This window comes from Artemia franciscana, unplaced genomic scaffold (assembly GCF_032884065.1).
Source record: "Artemia franciscana unplaced genomic scaffold, ASM3288406v1 Scaffold_941, whole genome shotgun sequence".
NCBI lineage: Eukaryota > Metazoa > Arthropoda > Branchiopoda > Anostraca > Artemiidae > Artemia > Artemia franciscana.
In genome coordinates, this window is record NW_027069060.1 from 199,453 (window position 1) to 222,329 (window position 22,877).

Below are 22,877 nucleotides of genomic sequence, written 5' to 3' on the forward strand. Positions count from 1 at the left end.
ATCCATGTAGGGGGAAAGATTGTAAGGGGAAGTATGGTTGCCCTCCAATCAGTTTTGACTCTTAAAAGGAAACAAGAACTTTTAATTTCCAATCAAACAAGACTCTTCCAAAGTTTACACAACCATGTTTAGATAGCCATTTTGGAGAAATGATTATCTCAAAATTTTGACTGGATGGATTTTAATAAAAGAGGGCATGGGGGGCTAGTTGCTCTCTGATCACTTTTGACTGTTAAAGAGGGCCCTAGAACTTCAGATTTTCAATTGAATGAGCCCCCTTCAAAATCTATAGAACCATCCTTTCCATAAAACCTTATATGCCCCCAGAATATAGCACACAATCCTTGCCCCTAGGTTCTGAGGGATTATGTCAACTTTGAAGGCATTGTGTATGATCTTTGGACTATTTTCAATAAAATAGCTATCTCAAAATTTAGATTGGATGTGTTTGAGAAAAAGATAAACCCTGAATACCCCTGGTTTATAACTTAAAACCCATGTTCCTGAACTCTGTGGGACTGTGTCAGCCTCCAATTCATTGCTATTTGATCTTTGGACAATTTTGAACAAAATAGCTATCTCAAAATTTCAACAAGATACATTTAGGGAAAGAGGGCGTGGGGGGGCTACTTATCCTCTGTTCACTTTTGACTCTTAAAAAAGCAACTAGAACTTTCAACTTCCAATAAATTGAGCCATCTCCTAAGTTTATATGATCACCCCTTCCATAAAAACCTTATATGCCCCAAGGGCATGACCTACAGTTTTACTCTGGGGGGTTTTATGAACAAAATGACACTTGCAGAGGGAGATACTTGCCCTCCAATCACTTTTGATTCTTAAAGAGGCCACTAGAACTTCAGATTCCCAATTGAATAAGCCCCCTTCAAAATCTATACAACTGCTCCTTCCATATGGAGCACCTCTAGGAAAGAAATAAATAAATAATAAAACATTGAAGCCTTACAGCCTTTACTATAGGCAATGTCATAGTGTTGCCTCTGATACTACCTAGGTAGGTGAAGCTGTCCATTTAATCAGTCTTTTCATTACCCAGCCTCACCTTTTCACTATCACTTCTTCCTAGTCTCAACAACTAAGTCTGGTTAAAATTAGTTTTTAAGCCTATTCTTGCACCCTGAACTTGCAAAACCTCTAAAAATTCATTAATTTTGCCAACAATTTCATCTATTATACTTAAATCTTCACCATAATCCAAGTTTAGAAAAGTTTTGCTCTCCCAGTTGATTCTGTGTTCTCCCATTGTTTTTTCTGTGCTCCTTAGGACAAAGCCCATGAAAATGATCTATATAAATGGGAATATAATAAAACCTTGCTTAACTCCTGCTACTATGAAACCAGCTACTAGCCTCATTCCATATTGTAATCACAGTACTGTTACTCTAGTACATAGAACTAAACACTTAAATGTAATTATCTGGTATACTGTTCAAGGATAAGGCCTTTTGTTAGGCAATTCCACCAGCTGAATCAAATACTTGCTCATAATTGATAGAGCTGAGGACTAATGGTGTTTGATCATTCAGACATTTCTCAATTTTAAATATAAGAGTAAAATTGGATTGACACCTCCACTACTCCTCCTAAAATCACACTCTTCTTCTCTTAAAACTTTATGACAATTCTTTACTACTGTCAGCGCTAGTGCTTCCAATATTCTGGTCTTGGTTTGTGGTCTTCCCTTCCAACTCTTCCAGACTTTTTTCAAGTGTGAGAAATCACCCTGGGCCTTGGCTATTCGAGTTTTAACATCTTTACTGTATGCACTTTCTTCTCTAACAATACTATACAGGCCATTGAAATTACCCACTTGATCAATCTTCTTGCTACACAACATTACCTCTTAACATTAAATTTCAGACCTATTTTTGCACTCTGAACTCTCAAAGCTTCCAAAAATTCATTCATTTTGATAGTATTTTCATATAGGATGCTCAATTTACCAGCATAACCTAAGTCGAGGAGGGTTTTACCTCCATATTTGATACTTTACTCTCCTATAGCATTTTGCTGTGCTCCTTTAGACGAAGTCCATCAAAATTATTTGTATTAATGGAGACAGAATGCAACCCTTCTTGACTCATGATTCAATACAAAACCAGCTACTAACCTCATTTCCTACTTTAATCACAGCAATGTTATTCTTGTACATAGCACTAATTGCTCTAATGTATTTATCTGGTATACTATACAAGGATAGAAACTTTGCTACAACTCTTCTATAGCTGAATCAAACACTTGCTCATAATTTATAAAAAAAAGGACTAAAGGGATCTGATGACTCAGGTACTTCTTAATGATTATTTTCAGATTGAAAATTTTTCCAATGCATCCTCTTCCCTTCCTAAAAGCACATTATCCCTCTCTTTAAACTTTATCTGCAGCATATGTAAGTAAAAAAAAAATCACCATACTAAGGAATTTGCATATGGCAGAAGCCAAGCTAATGCATTGATAATTATCACACTTACTCTTATCCCTTTTTTTAAGGATGGATTTCATTAAAGCTTTCCTAAAATTGCTAGTTGCTTCCTTTTTTCCAAAAAGCATAATTTGGTTCTAACTTCACAGCCATCATATTTAAAAAGCTGATTTACCAAACTATCAGCACCTGGAGCCTCATTATTTTTTAATCCTACCTTTAACTGGGTGAAGTCCAGATTGACTATTTCCTCTCAATTTTTTATAGCTAATAATGATGCCAAGATCTCAGTCATCATATACAAAAGAGATAGAAAGAAAATAAGAGCAACAAGATTTTATTTTTTGCCAAAGTGAGAGACATAGCACTTGGCAATTTTTAATTCTAGAAGCCAAGAATCAGCTCAATGACCATGAACTTCAAGATTATTCAGTAGAAGTGCATGATGTTCCTATGACAAGGCTAGTGCAAGAAGTTTCAAGTCATCAGCATAGAGTTTTAGCTCACTGCTGATAGTAGAAGAAGCATCATTAATAAAGATGTGAATTAGTGTAGGACCTGGCACACTTCCTTGAAAAACGCTGCTCAAAACTTGCTTAGAGCAAGAAAGAATATGGTTAATAGAGTCACCAAAAAGCTGAACACACTGGGATTTTAGGTGAAGGAAGTCAAGGATCTAGACAGGGATTTCTCTTCAAGTTTGAATGTATGCAGCTTAATTGCAAGTCTCTTGTAATAAACTTTTTCAAAAACTTTACAAAAGTCAAGCAGAATCATGTCAGAAGGTATCTCTGCATCAAGTAACCTACTGATGTAGTCATACAATTCTAGAAGATTTATACCAACTGATCATCTAGAACAAAAATCATGCTGTGAGCTCTGTAAGAGATATTTGCTTCAGAATGCTGAATAGCTACAGAATTGACTACTCTTTTAAGAACTTTAATAGCCAATAATGTCTTAAGGTCTTTTCTAACCTTCTTTGATGACAGCTATCTAGCCAGTGGTAGGCTCAAGAGACTCAATGATAAGTTAAATAGCAAAGAAAATGGCCAAGACATTGCTTGACATTCATGCAGGATCTAAGGAAGAATGTAGTCAGGACCACAACATTTATAGTTCTAATAGATACAGGTCTATGTAGAACCACTGAATCAGTAACTAAAATATGTTCCATTTTAAGTAATAGCCTACATCATATACAGGAGGAGGGAAAACAGGACCAGAATCAGAGAGGCAAAAACATATGAGAATTGTTGCTTGAGAATTCTAACTTTCAAATCAGGATCAGCAACAAGTTCACTATTGTGCAGTATATCAGGGAGTGAAAATCTTGGCTAATGTAACATTTTTGAGAAGCATAATGCCACAAAATTTTCAGGTTACCATTGAAATCTGGTAAATTTGCAGTGGGTCATATAATTTAGCTAAGAGATAAGTGAAAACATCATTTTGATGCCTTTTTATGCTATTTCATAATGCAATAACTGATTCTGGGGCTAATTGCATCTTGAGTCTTTAAAGGAGCCCTGAAAGTATTTCATTTTTGTAACCACATAAAGAAGTTATCAACACAAGTTAAGTTATTGAAAAGTGGTTAAAAACATATGATTAGTTTATAAATTAGTAGTTCAAGAGCAATATATTCCAAAAATACTTATTTATGAATATTCAAACCTCATTTAGGCCTATTAGGCAATTCAAATATAAACCATTTTCTTACTGTTTTAATTTTAGGATTATTTTGATGGCAAAGTTTCTAATTGCAAAATTCAGCACTATTGCTAGTCTACAAAATTTGAAAAATGTACCCTCAAATTGGAATAATAGGAAAATATGTTTATTCAAGTTACCTAATAAATGAGGTTTGAACTTTTATAAATAAGTAGTTTTGGGATAGGCAATATTACAATAGAACAACTTATTTATAAACTAGTGACAAGTTTTTAATCACTTTTCAACAACTTAACTATTGTTGATAACTTCTTTGGGTGGTTCAAAAAAAATTACCTTGGGGGCCCCTTTAAGGGCTCAAGATGCAATTACCCCCAGAAACAATTGTTGAACTTGAAAGAGCATAAAAAAAAGGCATCAAATAGCCTTGCATTCTCACTTTCATCTTAGCTAAACTATAGGACCCACTGCAAATTTACCCAAAATCCTACACTAAACTTTCCTAGTACTTTCTACTTATATCTTTGATTAGGTTAGTTGCCTTACAACAAAAAGTTTGGTAGGTTGGATAATATTCTGGGGTTTTCTTTTCTGCAATATTTCTATGCTCAATGTTTTTGAACAATCTACTAATTTGATTGGTGAGAAATGGTAAATTTGTAACCTGTTTAGCTCAAAAAATTCTGGCACAAGGCTTTTCAGCATGCAAAATTTCAGCTTTAATGTTTTATCAAACTATCTTAAACATCCACAGAAATAATTTGACTCCAACTAATCTAGCTTTGGCAAGTTTTTCAGAGACTAGTTTGTAATCAATATATTTTTCTTGTTTTGAAAATAGTTTGGTAAAATTCTAGTTAATTGACTACTTGCTATCTTGGAAAGGGTTTAGGTTAGGAAAATGAAACTTTCAGAGATGGGTCTACAGGCTAAAGTATGTCCTGGGAAGGTATTTTAAAGTACCTACCTCCACTCCTTCTCCCTTTAGAGGGCCCTGAAATTTGCCTAAATGACAGGTCTATCTACACCTTCTGAAATTTTGGTAAAATTCTAGTTAATTGACTTCTTGCTATCTCAGAAAGGGTTTAGGTTAGGAAAATGAAACTTTTAGGGATGAATCTACAGACTAAGGTATGTCCTGGGAAGGTATTTTGAAGCAACTACCTCTACTCCTTCTCCCTGTAGAGGGCCCTGACCTTTGATGACCTTCAAAAATTTGTGTGTTATAAAAGTGAAACCTTGCAAAATAGATCTTCTGCTTAATTGAAGTACAACACAATTGTTTTCAGCTTCATAACTTGGCTCAACCCTATTTTATAAGGTTTTAAAGATATATAAGTAGGCTACATTTCCTAAATTCTGAAAAAAACATTGATATGGCTCAAAATTCTACTCAAATAACAGTAATTGTATTTTCAGAACTAAAGGCAGAGAAAAAGCAACTGGTAACTGAAAATTAAGGTAAAATGTTGTTTTGTCAAAATTTCAATAGCCTAGGTATAGACCTGTCATTTAGGCAAACTTCAGGGCCCTCTAGATGGAGAAGGAGTGGAAGTGGGTACTTTAAAATACCTTCCTGGGACATACTTTAGCCTGTAGACCCATCCCTGAAAGGTTCATTTTCCTAACCTAAACCCTTTCTGAGATAGAAAGAAGTCAATTAACTAGAATTTTACCAATAGTTTAGACTGCCAATTAGTTATCAAAAAACTTTACTGTTCATATACAAAATCATTAAAAGTTACCAATTATGTCTTCTTTTACTTTCGAAATATTTGTAACTATGTCATCCATGTTTTCGGATTTTATATTTTCTGCTTAAATTGGGACACGTTGCCAAGTTCAAAATACCGACGAGAAGTGCTAGATCGAATGAGTTAAGCCAAAGGTCACAAAATAAAAGAAATAAAGTCAAACTGATCAGCTATTACAAAAGCAAGAGGTGTTTAAGGTCTTTTTGCAGGTCTTATTAGCCCAATTTTAAAGGATCCAGCAAGGGACGATTGTGTCTAGAGACCACTCCCCTCATTTTTACGCCTGTGGTAGAATCCTCGTTATATTGTGTAGAAAATTGGTTCCCCGATTGCTCAATACGTTTTCTTTTTTAAAGTGTGTTCTATAAGACCCCAAAGTAATTTTTAGACTTCCAAAAAATATTTCCTACTTTATTTTAAAATCCAAGGGTAAGATTTCTTTTTTTCGATTCTTTGTGATTAAGTACAAAAGAACAGGTTTTGTTTCAACTGAAAGTAGGGAGCAAAAATAAAACTTTAAACCAACAGAAACTATTCCTTATATTAGGCAGGTTGCCCTTTTCAATCCCCGGATTTTCACGCTAAAGTTCTTCAGAACTCCAAAAAGCCTCTTTTCAGAGGCAACGTTATACCGTTGCTTTTGGTAAAAAGTCATAGGGCTGCAATATTTTATTGTCCCTAATAAAAAAAAAATTCCCGACAAAGAGGATTTTGGCTTCTTAATTTCAAAAGAAATAATGCCATATGATGGCAGTAGTGCATTCAATCAAGTTGATTTGCTTGATTTGTAATGAAAATAGGCTAAGTTTGGTAATCTGTAATTGCGTATCAGCTATAATAAGGGGGTTGAGTCATTGTCTAGGTGTGGTATATTCCTAAGAAAAATATATTTTAATGGACAAACTGCTTTTTCTTCATGAAGTTTCATATAAATGTTGAAAGAAGTTAGGTGGGAATAAGAATTAATTAAATTGTTTCTATACAGCTAAAATGTTACATTTCCACATTTACCAGCAAAGAGGCGGAAAAGGCAAGGCAGGTCATTATTATCCCGCCAAGAAACTTCTTGGGGATGGCAAACACTGCTAGGAAGTCAGTTTTCTGCAATTTTAAATGGTGATTTTTTTTTTCTATTTATATGAAGTACTCTAATGTATTTGAAGAAATGCATGTGATTTATTTATCAATAAGAAACTCCTATTGTAGGGGGTTGTGATGGCTTCAGTTATGTAGAAGATCAAAATTCTCACAGAATTTCTATTCATACAAACAATAATACTCCTATTCATCTAACCAAAATTCTTTAGTAGTAATATTAAGAAGGACTTTTTACCAAAGTTACTATTCACTGCTACTTTTTTTAAAGTATAATCAAATTTTATCCAAAATTAATGTTGCAAATTTAAACATAGTATGGACTAATCAACGAAAACTTATTATTTACACATTTTAAAAGAAATTAACCAGGGATTTAAGTGACGGTACCTCAAATTATATCTTGGTTAGGTCTGAGTATGATTTGGAAAACAATCAGAAATTAAATAAAAAAAGATCTTTTCAAATGAAAGCAAAGGAATAGATTTGAAAGGTATTTCAACATATTATTCTTTATATGAAGGGGCTGTCTCCTCCATTGCTCCTTACTCTTTACTTTGATGTTTGGATATCTTCAAATTTTTAAAGAAAACAAAAAACTTTTGGTGATTTCAGAGTCTTCTGGTTGGTGACTGAATATTAAAAAATTTAAAAAAGCACTTTTGAGCAGAACAAACTCAGAGAGTTGGCAAATACCAAATGTTATACTTACTGAGTATCAAAAACTTTAATAAAAGCACAATCTTTTTGATTGATCGGTAAACATCCCAAGAATAGTAAAAAAACAAAAAAAAATTTCCTATGCATGTTTCCAAGAAAATAAAACCCTTTCACATTTCTTAATAAAGAAAAAATGATTAATATTTGATAATACCAAGTGAATTTTGGCAATATCAGTAAATATTCCATTTGATCACTTATCTACGGCTGCAGATGGCAATAGTTTTTACCCGAGCACTGCTATCATTTCCCCCGCAGTTATAGGTAGCAGCCCAACTGATTTATCTTATCCTAGGTTAACTTATTTTAAGCCAGGTTCGTTTGGGTTCAGTAAGCATGCTCGCACGCTTACTGAAACCTAGGTGTATATTAATACACCTAAAACGTTTTGAGGGGGGCAAAAGGTTGGAGGGATGGGCGTTGGGGCCCCTGAAGGGGAAAATGGGGACCGAAACTCATTCGCAAGCCCAGTAATAGAAAAACAGTGTGCCCGGGACCATTTCATTACAAAAAGGATACCTGAATGGCTGTAGTCACTATAATTTTGGGACCGAAACAAGTGTCATTGACCAATCAAAAGAACCAATGCACTTGGTACCAAACAAAATTGTATGAAAAAATTCCCCATCCACTAAGCATACGTTAAAAATACATAGATTACGAACCTATTCCATATTAGAGTCCATATCAATTTTTTTTATTTGACATCTTCTTGCTTCAAGTAATGATAATAACTTGGACCAGTTTTCATTCTTGGCAATCAAATGCATTTTCACCGGAATCTGAGATGCGGTATTTGGGACATGAGACTGTGACAGTACTGCGACAATATTCTTTGGTATTCGAATACAGCGTTTGCGGAACGTTGCTATCTCAAAGACCAGATACAAGGGATTGTTACATCCAATTGGCTCTAGTATACTTTCTATGGCTTTGCTAGTATGTGCATAGGGGATATGAGGGTTTAGCAACTCCAGTAGTAAACCGAGATAGGGATCTGCTAGTATTTGTGCAGGGGATACTACTTTCGCAATTAATTCACCGTGTTAAGCTCAATGGTAACACGTAAGAAATCCTTCAAATTCATAAAAAAGCGAAATCATCTCAGTTTAAATCTGAAAATTTACCATTCAATACGAAAATGATGCTTGGTCACGCATCGACTCTGTATCGAACTAATTCGATTCAAAATTAAAAGTTCTTTAAAAGTTTCAAGGATATTTCCAGCTATTATAGAGCGACGCTGCCTATGATATTGTTTTTATGCCCTTTTTAAAACCTGTATGCATATAGTTTTTTTCGTTTCACTGAAACTCCCCCTAAACATTCCCTAAAAGTTTCACCTTAATACCCCTAAAGTCACGAGTTACACTATAGTCGTAATATGAACAGTATAAACATAGTGCCTTCTAGCTAGCTAGAAATCCACCACAACATATCCTTAAATTTCTAACTTAATAATGTAAGCCGTTCTTGAGATATCGCTTTGTCACCTTTTTGAAAATCTACATGCTCATAGTTTGTTTTGATTTAATTTAACTTCCGCCTAAATATTCCTTAAAAGCTTTAACTTAATATCCTTAGCTTCCGTAGTAGCAATAGTTATAGTAGTAATAGTAACAGTAGGCGCATAGCACCTCTAGTTTCTCCAAAATCCCATTCAACATACGCTGAAACATTCAAATTAATACCAACAACCGGTCCAGAAGCACTTCTGGCACGTCCTCTTGACTACCTATGTGGACATAGTGTGTTCCGATTTATTTCGATGCAGTTTCAATACATTCCAAATTTTTCACCTTAATACCCTTAGTCTTAATACCAGCTGCAGTAGTAGTAGCAGTAGAATTAATAGTAGCAGCCTTAGCTTTAGTGGCAGTAGCAGTAGCAGAAATAATAATACTAGCAGTAGTATAAGTAGAAGTAGCAAATTAAGATCCAAATTCTTCCTTTTGGTTAGCTCAACATCCCCCACAACAAACCCTGTTATTTTCAACTTCTCACGCCAAACTGTTCCTAAGATATTGCTGTTATGCTCTTTTGACAACCCGCATACAGATGGCGTGTTGTGATTATGTTCACCTTCCCCCCCCCCTCAAAACTCCTTAGACATTTCACCTTCATACAATTAGGCACAATAATAGTACTGGTGTTACTAGTATTAATTGCTGAAACAGTTGTCCTAATAGCAGCAGTAACATTAACGTATTGCTTTTGGTCAGTTGAACATTCCTCTCTTCAAATCCTGGAAGTTTCAACTTAATGTAATTAGCCATTACTATGGCATTGCTGATATGCTCTTTTGTTAGCCTGTTTGTTCATATACTTCTTGAAATTTCATCTCAATGCTCATAGTTTTACGAGTAGTTGTAATAGAAGTAGTAGTAAATACAGCAGAGATAGTAGCATTAGTAGCAGCGTGTACGCATTGCTTTTTGGTCAGATGATCTTCCTCTTTAAGCATTCTATGAAAGCTCTAACTTAATGCCAAAGACAACTCTTGAGGAACGCTCTTTTGACAATGAACATGTACATAGCGTCTTTTGATTTAGTTCAAGTTTCTCCTCGGTATTGTAAATTGAGTAGAGTGGAATTAATAGTAATGGTAGCAGTAGTAATGGGGGTAGTTGTAGTAGTAGCGGTAGTATATAAATGTTGCCTTTTTGATCATCTCCCTTATCATTTTCTTTTGAAGTTCCAAATTAATATACTCAGTCCCTGAGTTACGCCCTTTTGACAATCCGTATAACACTCTACTTAACATTCTCTGACAGGCTCACCTGAATGTCCTTCGTCTTTTTGGAAAGAAAAGTTCAACATATTTACCTTTCTCAACAACATATACTATGTGTAAATAATGAAAAAATTGCCCAGAGGATTTGTGGGAGGTAGACATCCTCAAAGGTATAATTACTGAATATTTCAACAATGCTGAACAAAATAGCTATCTTAAAATTTTAATCGGATGTGTTTGGGGTAATGAAAGGCTTGGGGAAATGTATGGTTGCATTCCATTCACTTTCGACTCTTGAAAAGGGCTCTAGAACTTCCTACTTCCAACCAAAGAAGTCCCATCCGATCCGAAGTTTATACGAGCACCCATTCCATAAAAACCTTATACGCCCCGGGGCATAACGTACTACCATTGCCCCAGGCTCTAATGGGGGGGGGGTGTTCATCTTGAAGACAATGTTATATGCTCTTTGGACTACAGTAAACAAAATGGCTATCTCACAATTGAGACGAATGCGTTTGGGGAAAATAGGATTTCAGAGGGGGGGTAGTTCCCTTCCATCACTTTGACTTTTAAAAGGATCTAGAAATATAAATTTCCAATCAAACGAGCCTCCTCAAGAGTTCACATGACCACTCCTTTCGTAAAAACTTTAAATGTCCTCGGGCATAACTTACAACCCTTGCCCCTAAACTCTGAGCGGTTGTATCAGCCCCAGAGGCCTTGTCAGGTGATCTTAGTACTATTTTTCTAACAAATGGCTATCTCTCTGAGTGGTTGTATTAGCCCCAGAGGCCTTATCAGGTGATCTTCGTACTATTTTTCTAACAAATGGCTATGTCAAAACTTCTATGAGATGCATTTAGGATAAACACGACATGTGGGGGAGGGGTAACTGCCCTCTGATCACTTTGACTCTTAAAAAAAGCACTATAGCTTCTGACTACCAATCCAGCAAGCCCCTTCCAAAGTTTATAAGATCACCGTTTTTAGAAAAACCTAAAAGGCCCCCAGGCCATAACTTATATCCCTTGCCCTGAGGACTGTAGAGAGTTGTCATCCTCAAAGACATAATTTCCGGACCTTTCAACTTTGCTGAACAAAACAGCTATCTCAAAATTTTGATTGGATGTGTTTGGGGAGAAGACACTCACCGGGAGAGGGGTTGGTTTCCATCCAATCACTCAATTATCAAGAAGGGCACTAGCCCTTTCAATTTACAATTGAATGAACCCTTTCCCAAGTTGCTACAACAACTTCTTCTATACGAAGTCCCCTGGTCTAAGAAAGATAATAGTACATATTGCCCACATCGCTTTACCAACAGTCCATAGCGCAATTGCCAATCGAATGAGCCCCTTTCGAAGTTTCTATGATAACTCCTTCTATACGAGGCACCCTGGTCAAATAATAATAATACATTGTGCCCACATCGCTCTTTACTTAGGCAGCGCTATAACGCTGCCTATGATTAATGAAAGTCTGCACTTTGTGTAAGTCTTTAGTCTCCAAGCGAGGAAAGTGAGGGGGATTTCGTGGTTTGACCCCCTCCCCCATAGGTTGTCATATACCACCCGTATATCAGGACTTGATAATCATGGTTTGTCCGTGGTGTTTATGACGCATACCAGTTTTCTAAAACTATGAAAAATCAAGAATATTCCCCGATGAAAAGGGTTTCCTAGATAAAAGATAGATGTACATTATACAGAGGTTGCTCCGGTTGTATCTATGGTTGATGTCTGTAAAATATGAAGATATCTCCTTTTTAATTTATAATTTTTAAGGCCTCACTTTTTTCTGTCATTTTCATTGCACCCTCAAGGGGTCAAACTACAATTTCTCAAACTTGTCTTATTTTTTTTTTGCAAGCACAGTGTTTTTGATTTTAGACACCCTATAAATTTAGACATTGGCCCGTCTCTTAAGAGGAGGGGCGTGAACGGATAAGTGGAAGAATATGGAGAAGTTGCACCAGGTATAAGGAGAAGTTGCATCTACCGACTAAACCAAACTTAAATTTCTAATTGATACAATAATTGGTACTTCTAATTAATAACCAATAGTTTCTTTATTTAAATAAATCAAATTTTTGTCAAATAAACAGTCAAGAGAAAATATTAAAATCTAATCCGAACCAGAGAATTCTGTAGGAATTTGACGCATTAGTCATCGAAATACATGCCCCTTCAAGAAAAAGAGAGTCTTGGGCCATGAGAAAAGGACTGTTAATTTATCACGACGGCTGCTTGGAATTGCACGTCGCTTGATGTCCCGATTGTACAAAGCAAAGCACTATAAATTGCATTCGTAATTAATTCACCGTGTTAAGCTCAAAGGAAACACGCAAGAGATCCTTAAAAGTAAGAAAAAGCGAAACTACGTCAGTTGCAATCTAAAAACTTACCAAAAAATATGCAAAATTTGCAAAAATGAGGCTTGGTCACGCATCGACACTGGGAACGTTTCCAGGGGGAGTGAGAGATAGGGGAATGTGCTACCAGGGGAATAAAATTTAACGGACAAAGCCACAGAATCTAAAAAGATACCCCGATAGTTTGAGCTCTCTTGGCCAATATCAATCATTTTGTACAGTTTGAAGCAGTGGCGCCATTTCAGAAAACCTTAGGGGGGGCCAAAAATCGATTTTGGGCCCCCATTTAGCCACAAAAATTTTAAAATTTTCGAACATGCCTTTAGGTACCGTACTACCTTTGGGGTTCGCATTTTGCAGCTTATTTAGGGACCAAAAACAGTACCAAAATAGAACATTTACTGTATAAATCAGAAACTTACGTACAGTTACTTCAGCAATGGATATCTCCTTTGCTTCATTTTTGCGAAGTCGTCGACAAGCTTCTCAAAATTGAGCTCCTTCACTGCAGCTTTCTCAGAGAATATAAGCAGCAAATGCGAAAGTCGCTCGTTTTCCATCGTTGTCCGGAGGTAGTCCTTCACAAACGTCAACACAGAGAAAAAACGTTCATTTGAGCACGTTGTGAGCGGGAGTGTGAGGACTACCCTGACGACCTTAAGAAGCTCAGAATAAGCTTCTTTCAATCCTCCGAGGCGTTCGAAGACATCTAAAGCGTTTGCCGGTTTCTGTGGAAGCTGCGACACAAATGCACGAGCTATTAAAGCTTGACACTTCAGCTGCATAGTATCGATTCCCGCCTGATCGAAGTATGTCGCGATCACAAGAAGTAAATCTGAGTCCATAAAATCTTTGGATTTGGGGTTAAGGCAACGTGTGGCTTCTAGCACTGGCAGCTGGACAGAAAAACGCTCTTCAAACTCATTTAACACTCTGTCCAAAACCTCGTAGAACTCTCTCCGCATTTTGTTTAAATATATTTACATTTTGTTTAACAGCCATTTTGTTTAATATATTTGAAAAATCTAATAAACATGTCTTTAAAGATGTCTTAATTGTCCTAAGTCTCTGGGGGAAGGTGTTCAATTTGTGGACTTCGCCCTTTTTTATAAATAGTATAGGTAATTGCGAAGTATACAGACGTTTTCAGTTTTTCTGGTGGGGGGGCAGCTCGAGCAGAGGAGGTTATGTAGGAGGATCTTTCCATGCAGAAACTTTTCATAGGGGAGCTGAATTTTCGATCAAGGGGGCACTGGATTTCCAAGCATTATTAAAAAAAGAATAAGAAATTAAATGAAAAAAAAGTTTCTTCAACTCAAAGTAAGGAGCAGGATTGAAACTTAAAACGAAAAGAAATTATTACATATGAGAAGGTTCACCCTTTCGTCAATACCTCGCTCTTTACGCTAAAGTTTTTTTTTAGTACTTTCAAAAGAGATATTTATTCTAATCAAACGGCCTTTGAGATTCAGGAGTCATTCTAAAAGAATTGGAACCAAATTTGAACAGCGTAAAGAGCGAGTATTGACAAGGGGGTGAACCCCTTCATATACTTAAAAATTGCTATCCGTTTTGAGCTTTAATGTTTCTTCTTACATTCAGTTGAAAAAACATGTCTTTTTTATTTCATTCAATTAAGTCCAATGTGCTATTCAATTTTATGTTTTGTAGGTTTTTATAGGTTTTATAGGTTTCTGTGATACACTTCTTTATTTATTTTTTGTTTATGTAGGATTACCTTGCAAAGCTAACATTCCCTTGATTCTATATTTTAACCTAGAATCAATAAACACAAAATATGATGCACGAGTACTGCTGTCGGGTGATTAAACACTTTTTGAAGCAAGGTAAACTGAAGCTAGCCATAGTAATTCATGCGGATGAAAACTTATTAGGTTTGAAATTTCTTATCTTTGTCGCTTTTTGTTCTATCTTTCCTCTTCAAAAGAAGAAACTCAACAAGATTTGTCTGAGCATTATCTTATAAACAGTTCTTGGTAACGAGCTGTAAGTAAGGAGCGACCCGGCTCAATAGTAACCGAAACTCTAAAAAACGGAATTTGATACCAATAGATATGTCAAAAGAACTAAACTTTTATGCTGATTTTAAATACATTTTGTTAAGTTTAGTCTTACCCTTCAAAGGTTACAAGCCTGAGAAATATGCCTGATTTTCAAAAAATGGCTGAAACACCCTTAGAACTCATATAATCATAATAAAATCATACCATCAGATTCAGCGTATTAAGAGAACCCTATTGTAGAGGCTCCAAGCTCCTATCTGCAAAAATGTGGAATTTTGTACTTCATATTAGAAGAAAGATCACGGATGCGTGTTTATTTATTTTTTTTTTGCCCAGGGGTGATCATATCGAACCAGTGGGCCAAGACATCGGGAGAGGGCTTATTCTAACGGAAATTCAAAGTTCTAGTGCCCTTTTTAAGTTACCAAAAAATTGGAGGGCAACTAGGCCCCCTCCCACGCCATTTTTCCCCAAATTCCCCTGACCAAAAATCTGAGATAGCTATTTTGTTCAACATCATTGAAAGGCCTAATAATAATGTCTTTGGAGATAACATGAAACCCAGAGCTCTTGGGAAAAGGTCTTCAAGTTAAAAAATGTGACCATTGTTTACATATAGTATTTCTTATTCGGAAGCATGCATACATTTCTAGGGTGGGAAGGGGAGGACGATTTTTTTGGCTGGGGGACTTAGCTCGGGGAGAATTTTCCATGGAAAATGAATTTTCTAGGGGATGAACTTTTCAGGGGAAATTGTGTACTGGAAAAATTTTCCAGAATTCCTATACAAAATTTCTTTATATATCTTGCTTTCCATTTACTGGCTCAATTTCACGCTTGGAAGTGTTAAGGGTAATTGTCCCAGTAAATTTTAACCAGGATTGTATTGTTCAGAGGATGTTTCCAAGGGGGATTTCTCCGTGGAGGTGAAGCCAGATTTCCTGGCTTTATTTAAAAAATGATCAGAAATTAAATAGAAAAACACTCGTAACAAGTGCCATATGAGCTCGTAGCTCTTGTTCTGGTTCGTTCAGTGAGATTGGTCGACGAAACAAAATTTAAAATGTGGTAGATTTACTTACAGTCGGTTTGAAAAACGAAGCCAATCGTCGTTGCATCTTTATTTCTTCTTCTTTCCTTTGGGCTTTTATTTTCCTTTTTTTTGCACCACTCGCACCGGATGAACTCATGTTTCAATAATCCGATTTGAACTTGAACACAACTCAACACTGTTTCACGGTTCTTTATTTGATGAAGGGTAACGAGAAACTAAATACAAAACTGGAATGACGCCCTGGTCTGGATACCCTCTTTTCCAGATGTTAGCCTACACATAAATGTGCCGACTGACGGGATTCATTAATCACTGGAGAGACTTCAATGTCACAGAAGTACTCAGAGCCCAGAAGGACTTTACAAATCCCTGCCAAAAGGGTGACAATAAAATAATTAGGCAGAACGGCAAAAACAGGATACTTTCTTGAAATGCAATAATCGTCGAGTATCTTGAATTTGCTATTTAGTAATAATTCACAGTAGAAATACGGTAAAAAAAAGAGAAAAAAGTAGAACAAGGACGAATAAACAAAGAATTACGTGGTTGAAATTGGGCCCCTCCAGAAATCAGGGGGGCCATGCCCCCCCCCCCCTGCCCCCCCAAATGGCGCCACTGTTTTGAAGAGACGTCAGTTAAGATGAACGATTAAGGGAGAGAAGCATAGACACAACGGCCGAGTAAGGCCACAAGAAAAGAGGAAAATACAGAGCGTATTTTTTAGATACGCCTATAAATAGAGTTATTGGAAACCTCCAAAATCATTAAACTATTGATATTTTGAAAAACAAAGCTACCGTTAAAGCAGGTTATTCGGCTACATAAAATTCAGAGATGAATAAATTAAGCTCAACATGTAGTTATACTCCGTTGTCATTTGTACAACAGATTCTGGTTTATTTTTGCTTCTTGCTGGACTGTACACAAGTAACTTGGTGTTCTTTGCTTATTAGCCTTTATTTTTTGTTTTACCTTGATTTTCATTTTTATTTTAAAGTTACAGTATTTATCATCTTGATTTATCTTATTCCTTCAAAATCTATGTTTTTAAATTTCTCTTTATTTTAATTTCTATTTCTCTCCTTTATTTAGGCCGAACACACTGCGTCAATTGTAGGTGAAATATGTGGAGCATCATTTCCTTCTGCAAATCCCACTAGACTTCTCAATTTGTGTTTTTGTATTTCTTTGGAATTTGAATCACGTATTAGAATTTTAGTATAGGCTCGAATTTATTAATTAATTTTTCACTTATAACATTATGGTACACAGTGTTTTTAGATTCCAACCCATTGAACAATAGGGTGTTGAAATGTTCGGAATATCCAGCCTTTTAAAATGTTAGATCATACATGGGGCTGGGAAAATTCCAACCCCCAAAATGGCTGAGCTCTAGGTATGAGTAGCTGCTAAAACCTTTATTGTCAAATTTAATTATACAAAAATGAAAAAAAATCAATAAAAGTAAATTGAGAGGGTACCAAGATCAGTGCTAGACAATTATAGACAATTATAAAGAACAGTGGCTTTTCGTCAACTTGGAGAGTTGTTGTGTTAGGTGAATGGAACTTCCAGGAATGAAAAATGGCCAAAGTTAGGGCCTGGAAAATGTTTTTAAGCCCCTACTTTCATCTTCTTCCACCCAAAACCCTAATTTAAAAAAAACCTGGTAAGTTTTTTTTACTTTATGTATGAAACTTTCAAAGTATTCTCGACCAAAATTAGGACCAATTTGATGCTTTAAAAGCTTTTTCTTCACCCCTTTTCAATAGACAAGCCTTGAAAGGTTCTATAAAAAAAAAACAAAAAAAAAAAAAACTGAGTTCTGAATCCGGCTGAAATCCAGAGAAGTTCGGAACCTAAACTTGAAGCATAAGAAGTGTAGGCTCTATGCATAACTTCATTAATGTGTTTTTTCAGGCTAATACATTTGTACGTGACTTTACTTGATATTTCAAGCATTGCAACAGGAAACCAGTAAAGACAGGTAGTTCAAAACACGGACAGGTAGTTCAAAACACAAAAGGATGGTATGCCCAAATCTGAAAGTTCAAATCACGTCACACACAGCATTCCTAGTTAGAAGAAAGTCAGTATCCTCCACTTACCAGCCCTCCCCCCTATCCCAAAGTTCATTTTGTAATCATGGTGATAAAAAAAAGGTGAAAATCTCCTTCTGATGGAATTTCAACCAAAAAATTCAGTTTCACGCTCAATGCCAACAAATTTGAGTTGCTCAGTTGGGCCATACCTAAAAAAAAAAGAATCCGAAATAATCTTAACGTATCAATAATTCAATTATTTTATATAAATAGAAAAGCATCACAAACAGAATATTGTTATTTCCTTTGTTTTTACACAAGTATCGAAAGTGGTAGAAATGGGGCCCAACAATATAAAGTTTTTTAGATATTCAATTGGTGGATAAAAGTTCCTCCCAGGGCACCCCTGGGAAATTTAAAATACATAACATTTGCTCAATTACACAACATTTCGAAAAATAAGTTTTTAAAACGAACACCTTCCAACCCCCCCCCCCCCAAAAAAAAAGAACAGTCCATGAGACTTATTTTCTTCATGAAAAAATGAGAAGAAACCCCCTTGGAAGGTAGTTATGACCATATAAGAGGTTATATAAGCTGTATTATAACTGGATTTAGTTTCCATAACAGGCAATTACTTCCTGAATTCCCACGCAATTTTTGCGGGATAGGCAGGTAGGTAGGTAGGTTTTATTTTTATCCACAATATAGACATAAATAATAAGACACCACTAATAAATTATTGCAGCAAAAAGAAAAAAATTAGATAGTGAAAGACCAATAATTAAGACTAATAGATTACCTGTAATCAAAGAACAACTCATCACCGGCTTGAATAGCATGCTTGGCAAAAATTCCAATTCTGTGGTCTCCATTCACCATCATTACCTAAAAAAATGCAGAAGCTAATTTCAAGATTGTACGAAGCTGGTTTCGAATACTCAGATTTAAGAAATATCTCATTTATGCTTACCCAATATGTAAAGCTGAACTATGACTAATTCATTGTAACATTACATTGAAGGCCAACAAAAAGGACCCGTAAAGTAGGAGTTTTCTAAAGAGTAAAACTTAAGATTTCCCCTTAGATTTACTCATAGGTCTGCTTAATAAAAAAAAAAAATTAAAGCAAGTAAGTAGGACATCGCTAAGCCCTCAAAGTCCAAACGTTGGACCCTCAAGGTCCAAGGTAAAACATTGGATTTCTCCTTAGATTTCCTTATAGTTCTGCTAAATAAAAAAGTAAAGCAACTAAGTATGACAGCACTAAACCATCAAGGTCCAAAACGGCGGTGCTGATCACCGCCAGTTGGGGGCCCGCCATCCCGTGCTTTCGCCCATCCTTCCTGCTTACCTTCTCCAGATATCCCCAGGTACCCATTTGAAGCTGGGTCAACTCTGGCTGAGCTTACAGAATCACGCCACTGACCCCCGTCCTAAAACAAACAACCGACCACGCCAAGAATCGAATCCTTCCTTAATAAACTCCAAATAACAATTTTCAGGGACAATAGATGACTTTTAGTAGGAATTTGAGGAAGGGAGGGAAATATACCAAAACATAGAAATTCGTGTTTTATTGGTTTTGAAGCCGAGGTATCACTCAAGGACTCAATCTATAAGGAAAGGTGAAAGAAAATCAACAGTTATCACAGTCTGAATATAATTCGGTGATTTTCTACTCTATATACGGTAGTTGCCGAGTCAACCTAGTCTAAGGACAGTGGCCCCAGCTGAGAAAATTACCTTTTTAGCAGACAGATAGTCTCCTAACATGGTTGGCTCTAATTTATGATATACAATAATACGAATGGCAATTCAGTAGGACCTGATCATAAACCTATATATGAAAATTGGATAAAATCACTGGACGCTTACAAGACTTACATTAAAAAGTATGGTAGCTTTCCCAAAGGACAAGAAATGCAAAATCTAAGCCAAGGGTATTTTGTTTGCTATTGTAAAAATAAATCATATAATTCTCGAGCACTTTAAGTACCGCGGATGAACTTAATTCACACATGTGCCAAAAAAGACACAAAATAAAAAAGAAAAGAAAGCATGCTTAATTTAGGCTGTGGCCTTAGTACATTGAAAATTTACTGATGAACGTACGAGAAAGAAACACAGAAGCAGAAATTTGAAATAAATTGGTTACTAATCAATTTTGTAATAGCTCTTATGTACTGATCAGATTCAATATTTAATAGCTATTTTCCACCATGTCTTTACCGAAATAATAAAAAAAAAGAAGGAAGAAGCAACTAAAATAAATAAAACTTATTTAAGGTGATTAAAGGCTGAAAACATATACTCTTAAACTTTCCGTTTTGTTCAGGATTGAAATACAGTAGAGCTTATTCATATTTAATTTACGGAGTAGACAAAAAAAAAAAAAAAAAAAAAAAAAAAAAAAAAAAAAAAAAAAAAAAAAAAAAAAAAAAAAACCTGCACAGAAAATATCACAATTCAGAGTAAATTCAAATAGCCATCTGAAATGGAAGCCCCAATAGAGTTATATCCAGCATACAACTTTTTTTTGCAATTGAGATAGGAATTAAAAATAAATAACCAAACATTTACAAGAAAACTCAAGAAACATACATATTATTTAAAGGCTATTTTTTGGCATATTTGATATTATATCCAGTGAAAGTAATTTTTTTTCCAATACTATCAAATGAAGGTTGTTCACTAACTAAGACGACTTTGATATCAGGAATTAATCTCAAAAAACTTTTTCCAAAAAACACGTTTTTCAAAGAAAAGTAAAGATCTCCATTGAGGCAAGAATGAGCAAAAATAATTCAAATAATCGTTCAAGCGTAAAACTACCACAAGTCACTATCAATAAATAAATGAAACGAGCAAAAATTAGCACGATTAGGGCTGATAACCCCATATCTTCTCAAGACCAGAACACAATTTGCGCTTTACTGAAAAAAAAAACAAAAACAACAACAACAACACAAAAATTACCGTGGATTGTCAGTTTAATTGACATATACTGACATTTCTTCCTTAAAAGTTTTAATAATTTTTTATTTATGAAAGTAAGAAAAGTGAAAACATTTCAAATGTATTTTGTTTTCAGTAAAGCGCAAACTGTGTTATCATCTTGAGAAGGCATGGGGTTATCAGCCCTATGTTAATTTTTGCTCGTTTTGAGTTTGAGGTTGGGTTAATTGGCTAATTAATGTAATTTCTGTTCATTTTGAGTTTCATTTATTTATTGACAGTGATTTGTGTTAGTTTTACACTTGGAACATTATTGGACTTTATTTTTGTTCATTCTTGGCTTAATGGAGCTCTTTACTTTCCTTTGAAAAATTTATTTTTTGGAAAAAGTTTTTAAAATTGATTTCTGTTTGTTTTTTATTGACATAGTCTTTTCCATAGAAATAATATTTCATATATTTTCAGTTTTTTTTTCTATAAGCATCCGTAATATGAGTTGCTATTTTTATGATGGAGAAACTTTTTCAAAAGTTTTTAATCCCGACACAAACTGTACTTTTTAATTTAATTTTATAGCTTCTGCAGGTGATCTGAAAAATAAACGTTATTATCACTCCCAAAAGATCCTAACTAATGCTCTGTGACAACATGGATACACTGACTGTAAGAGCAGAAGTAGTAATAGTAGTAGTAGTAATAGTATATAGTAATAGTGGTATAAGTTGAAAAGTTTCAACTTATTACACCCAGTCGTTCTCGATACATTGCTGAGGTATCTTATTGGCAACCACAAACACAATGCCTTTTGATTTATTTTAAAATAACATTTAATTTTAAAGCATAATGGGCCAATTGCATGATTATGGGGGGTTGACATGCCTAATATCCCTAAAGACATAGTTGATGAACCGTTCTATTATGCTGAACAATATGGCTGTCTTAAAATTTTGACTGATGCGTTTGGAAAATTAAGGGGCTTGAAAGAAGAGCTGTTTGCCCTCCAATCTCTTTTTTACTCTTAAAAAGGGCACCAGAACTTTTAATTTCGAATTGAATTAGCTTCTTTAAAAGTTTCAATGATGTTTCTAGCTATCATAAAGTGATGGCACCGCTATGATATTGCTTATATGCCCTTTTGAGAACCTGCATGCATACAGTCTTTTCCTATAATTGAAACTCCTAAACGTTCCCTGAAAGTTTCGTCTTAATACCTTTAGCGTCATTAGTTTACATTAACTGTAGTGGTAGTTTTAAAAGTAAGCATACAGTGGCTTGCTTCTGCTAGTTCAAAATCCCCAACAACTTAACCTTAAGGTCTAAACTAATAATTTAAGTTGTTCTTCAGATATTGCTTTTTCACCTTTTTGAAAGTCCACATGCTTAAAGTTTTTGTTTTATTTAGTTCAACATCGGCCAAAATATTCCTTAAAAGTATAAACCTTAATATATATAAAATATACCTTAATACCCTTAGCTTGCGCAGTAGTAATAAGCTGTACAGCATTAGTAGCAATATGCGCATAGCACCTTTGGTTTTTTCAACTTTTCCTAAAACAGACGCTGAAAGTTTCGGCTTAATACACACCCTCAACCATTCATGAATCATTTCTGGTGCATCCGCTTGACAACCTGTATGGTCATGTGTTTCGTTTCAGTTCCATACAGTTTCTATATATCCCAAATTTATCGCCTTAATATCCTTAGTTTTAATAGTAGTAGTAGTAGCTGTAGAGCTAATTGTAGTAGCCTAAGCTTTAGTGGTAGTAGCAGTAATAGAGGTAGTAATAATAGTTGCAGTAAAGTAGTATGAGTAGGATCAGTAGCATTAGGATAAAAATGTTTTCTTTTGGTTAGTTCATCATCCCTCACAGCAAACCCTGCTAGTTTCAACTTCACACACCAAACTGTTCTTAAGATATTGCTGTTACACGCCTTTGACAAACTGTATAATTTTCTTCAAAATATTTATATCAGATGCATTTGAGAAAGTATGAGGTTCGGGGGA

The 22,877-nt window shown here is 35.2% G+C and overlaps 1 protein-coding gene and 1 long non-coding RNA gene across 3 annotated transcripts in view; both read right to left on the reverse strand.

The window, feature by feature from the left end:
- The window catches only part of LOC136043763 (cyclin-D1-binding protein 1 homolog), a 46,074-nt gene extending 40,139 nt beyond the window's left edge, over positions 1–5,935 (reverse strand). For both annotated transcript variants that reach the window (XM_065728679.1, XM_065728678.1), the window contains exon 1: positions 5,863–5,935. In XM_065728679.1, the coding sequence (XP_065584751.1) occupies positions 5,863–5,911 (49 nt within the window). In that variant the 5' untranslated portion in view covers positions 5,912–5,935. The remainder of the gene's footprint in view (positions 1–5,862) is intronic.
- Positions 5,936–17,275: 11,340 nt separating this feature from the next.
- Positions 17,276–20,030, reverse strand: LOC136043762 (uncharacterized). Its single transcript, XR_010621711.1, has 2 exons — positions 18,717–20,030; positions 17,276–18,123 (listed from the first exon to the last, which is right to left on the reverse strand). It is a non-coding gene; the product is annotated as an uncharacterized LOC136043762 (long non-coding RNA).
- Positions 20,031–22,877: the final 2,847 nt, after the last annotated feature.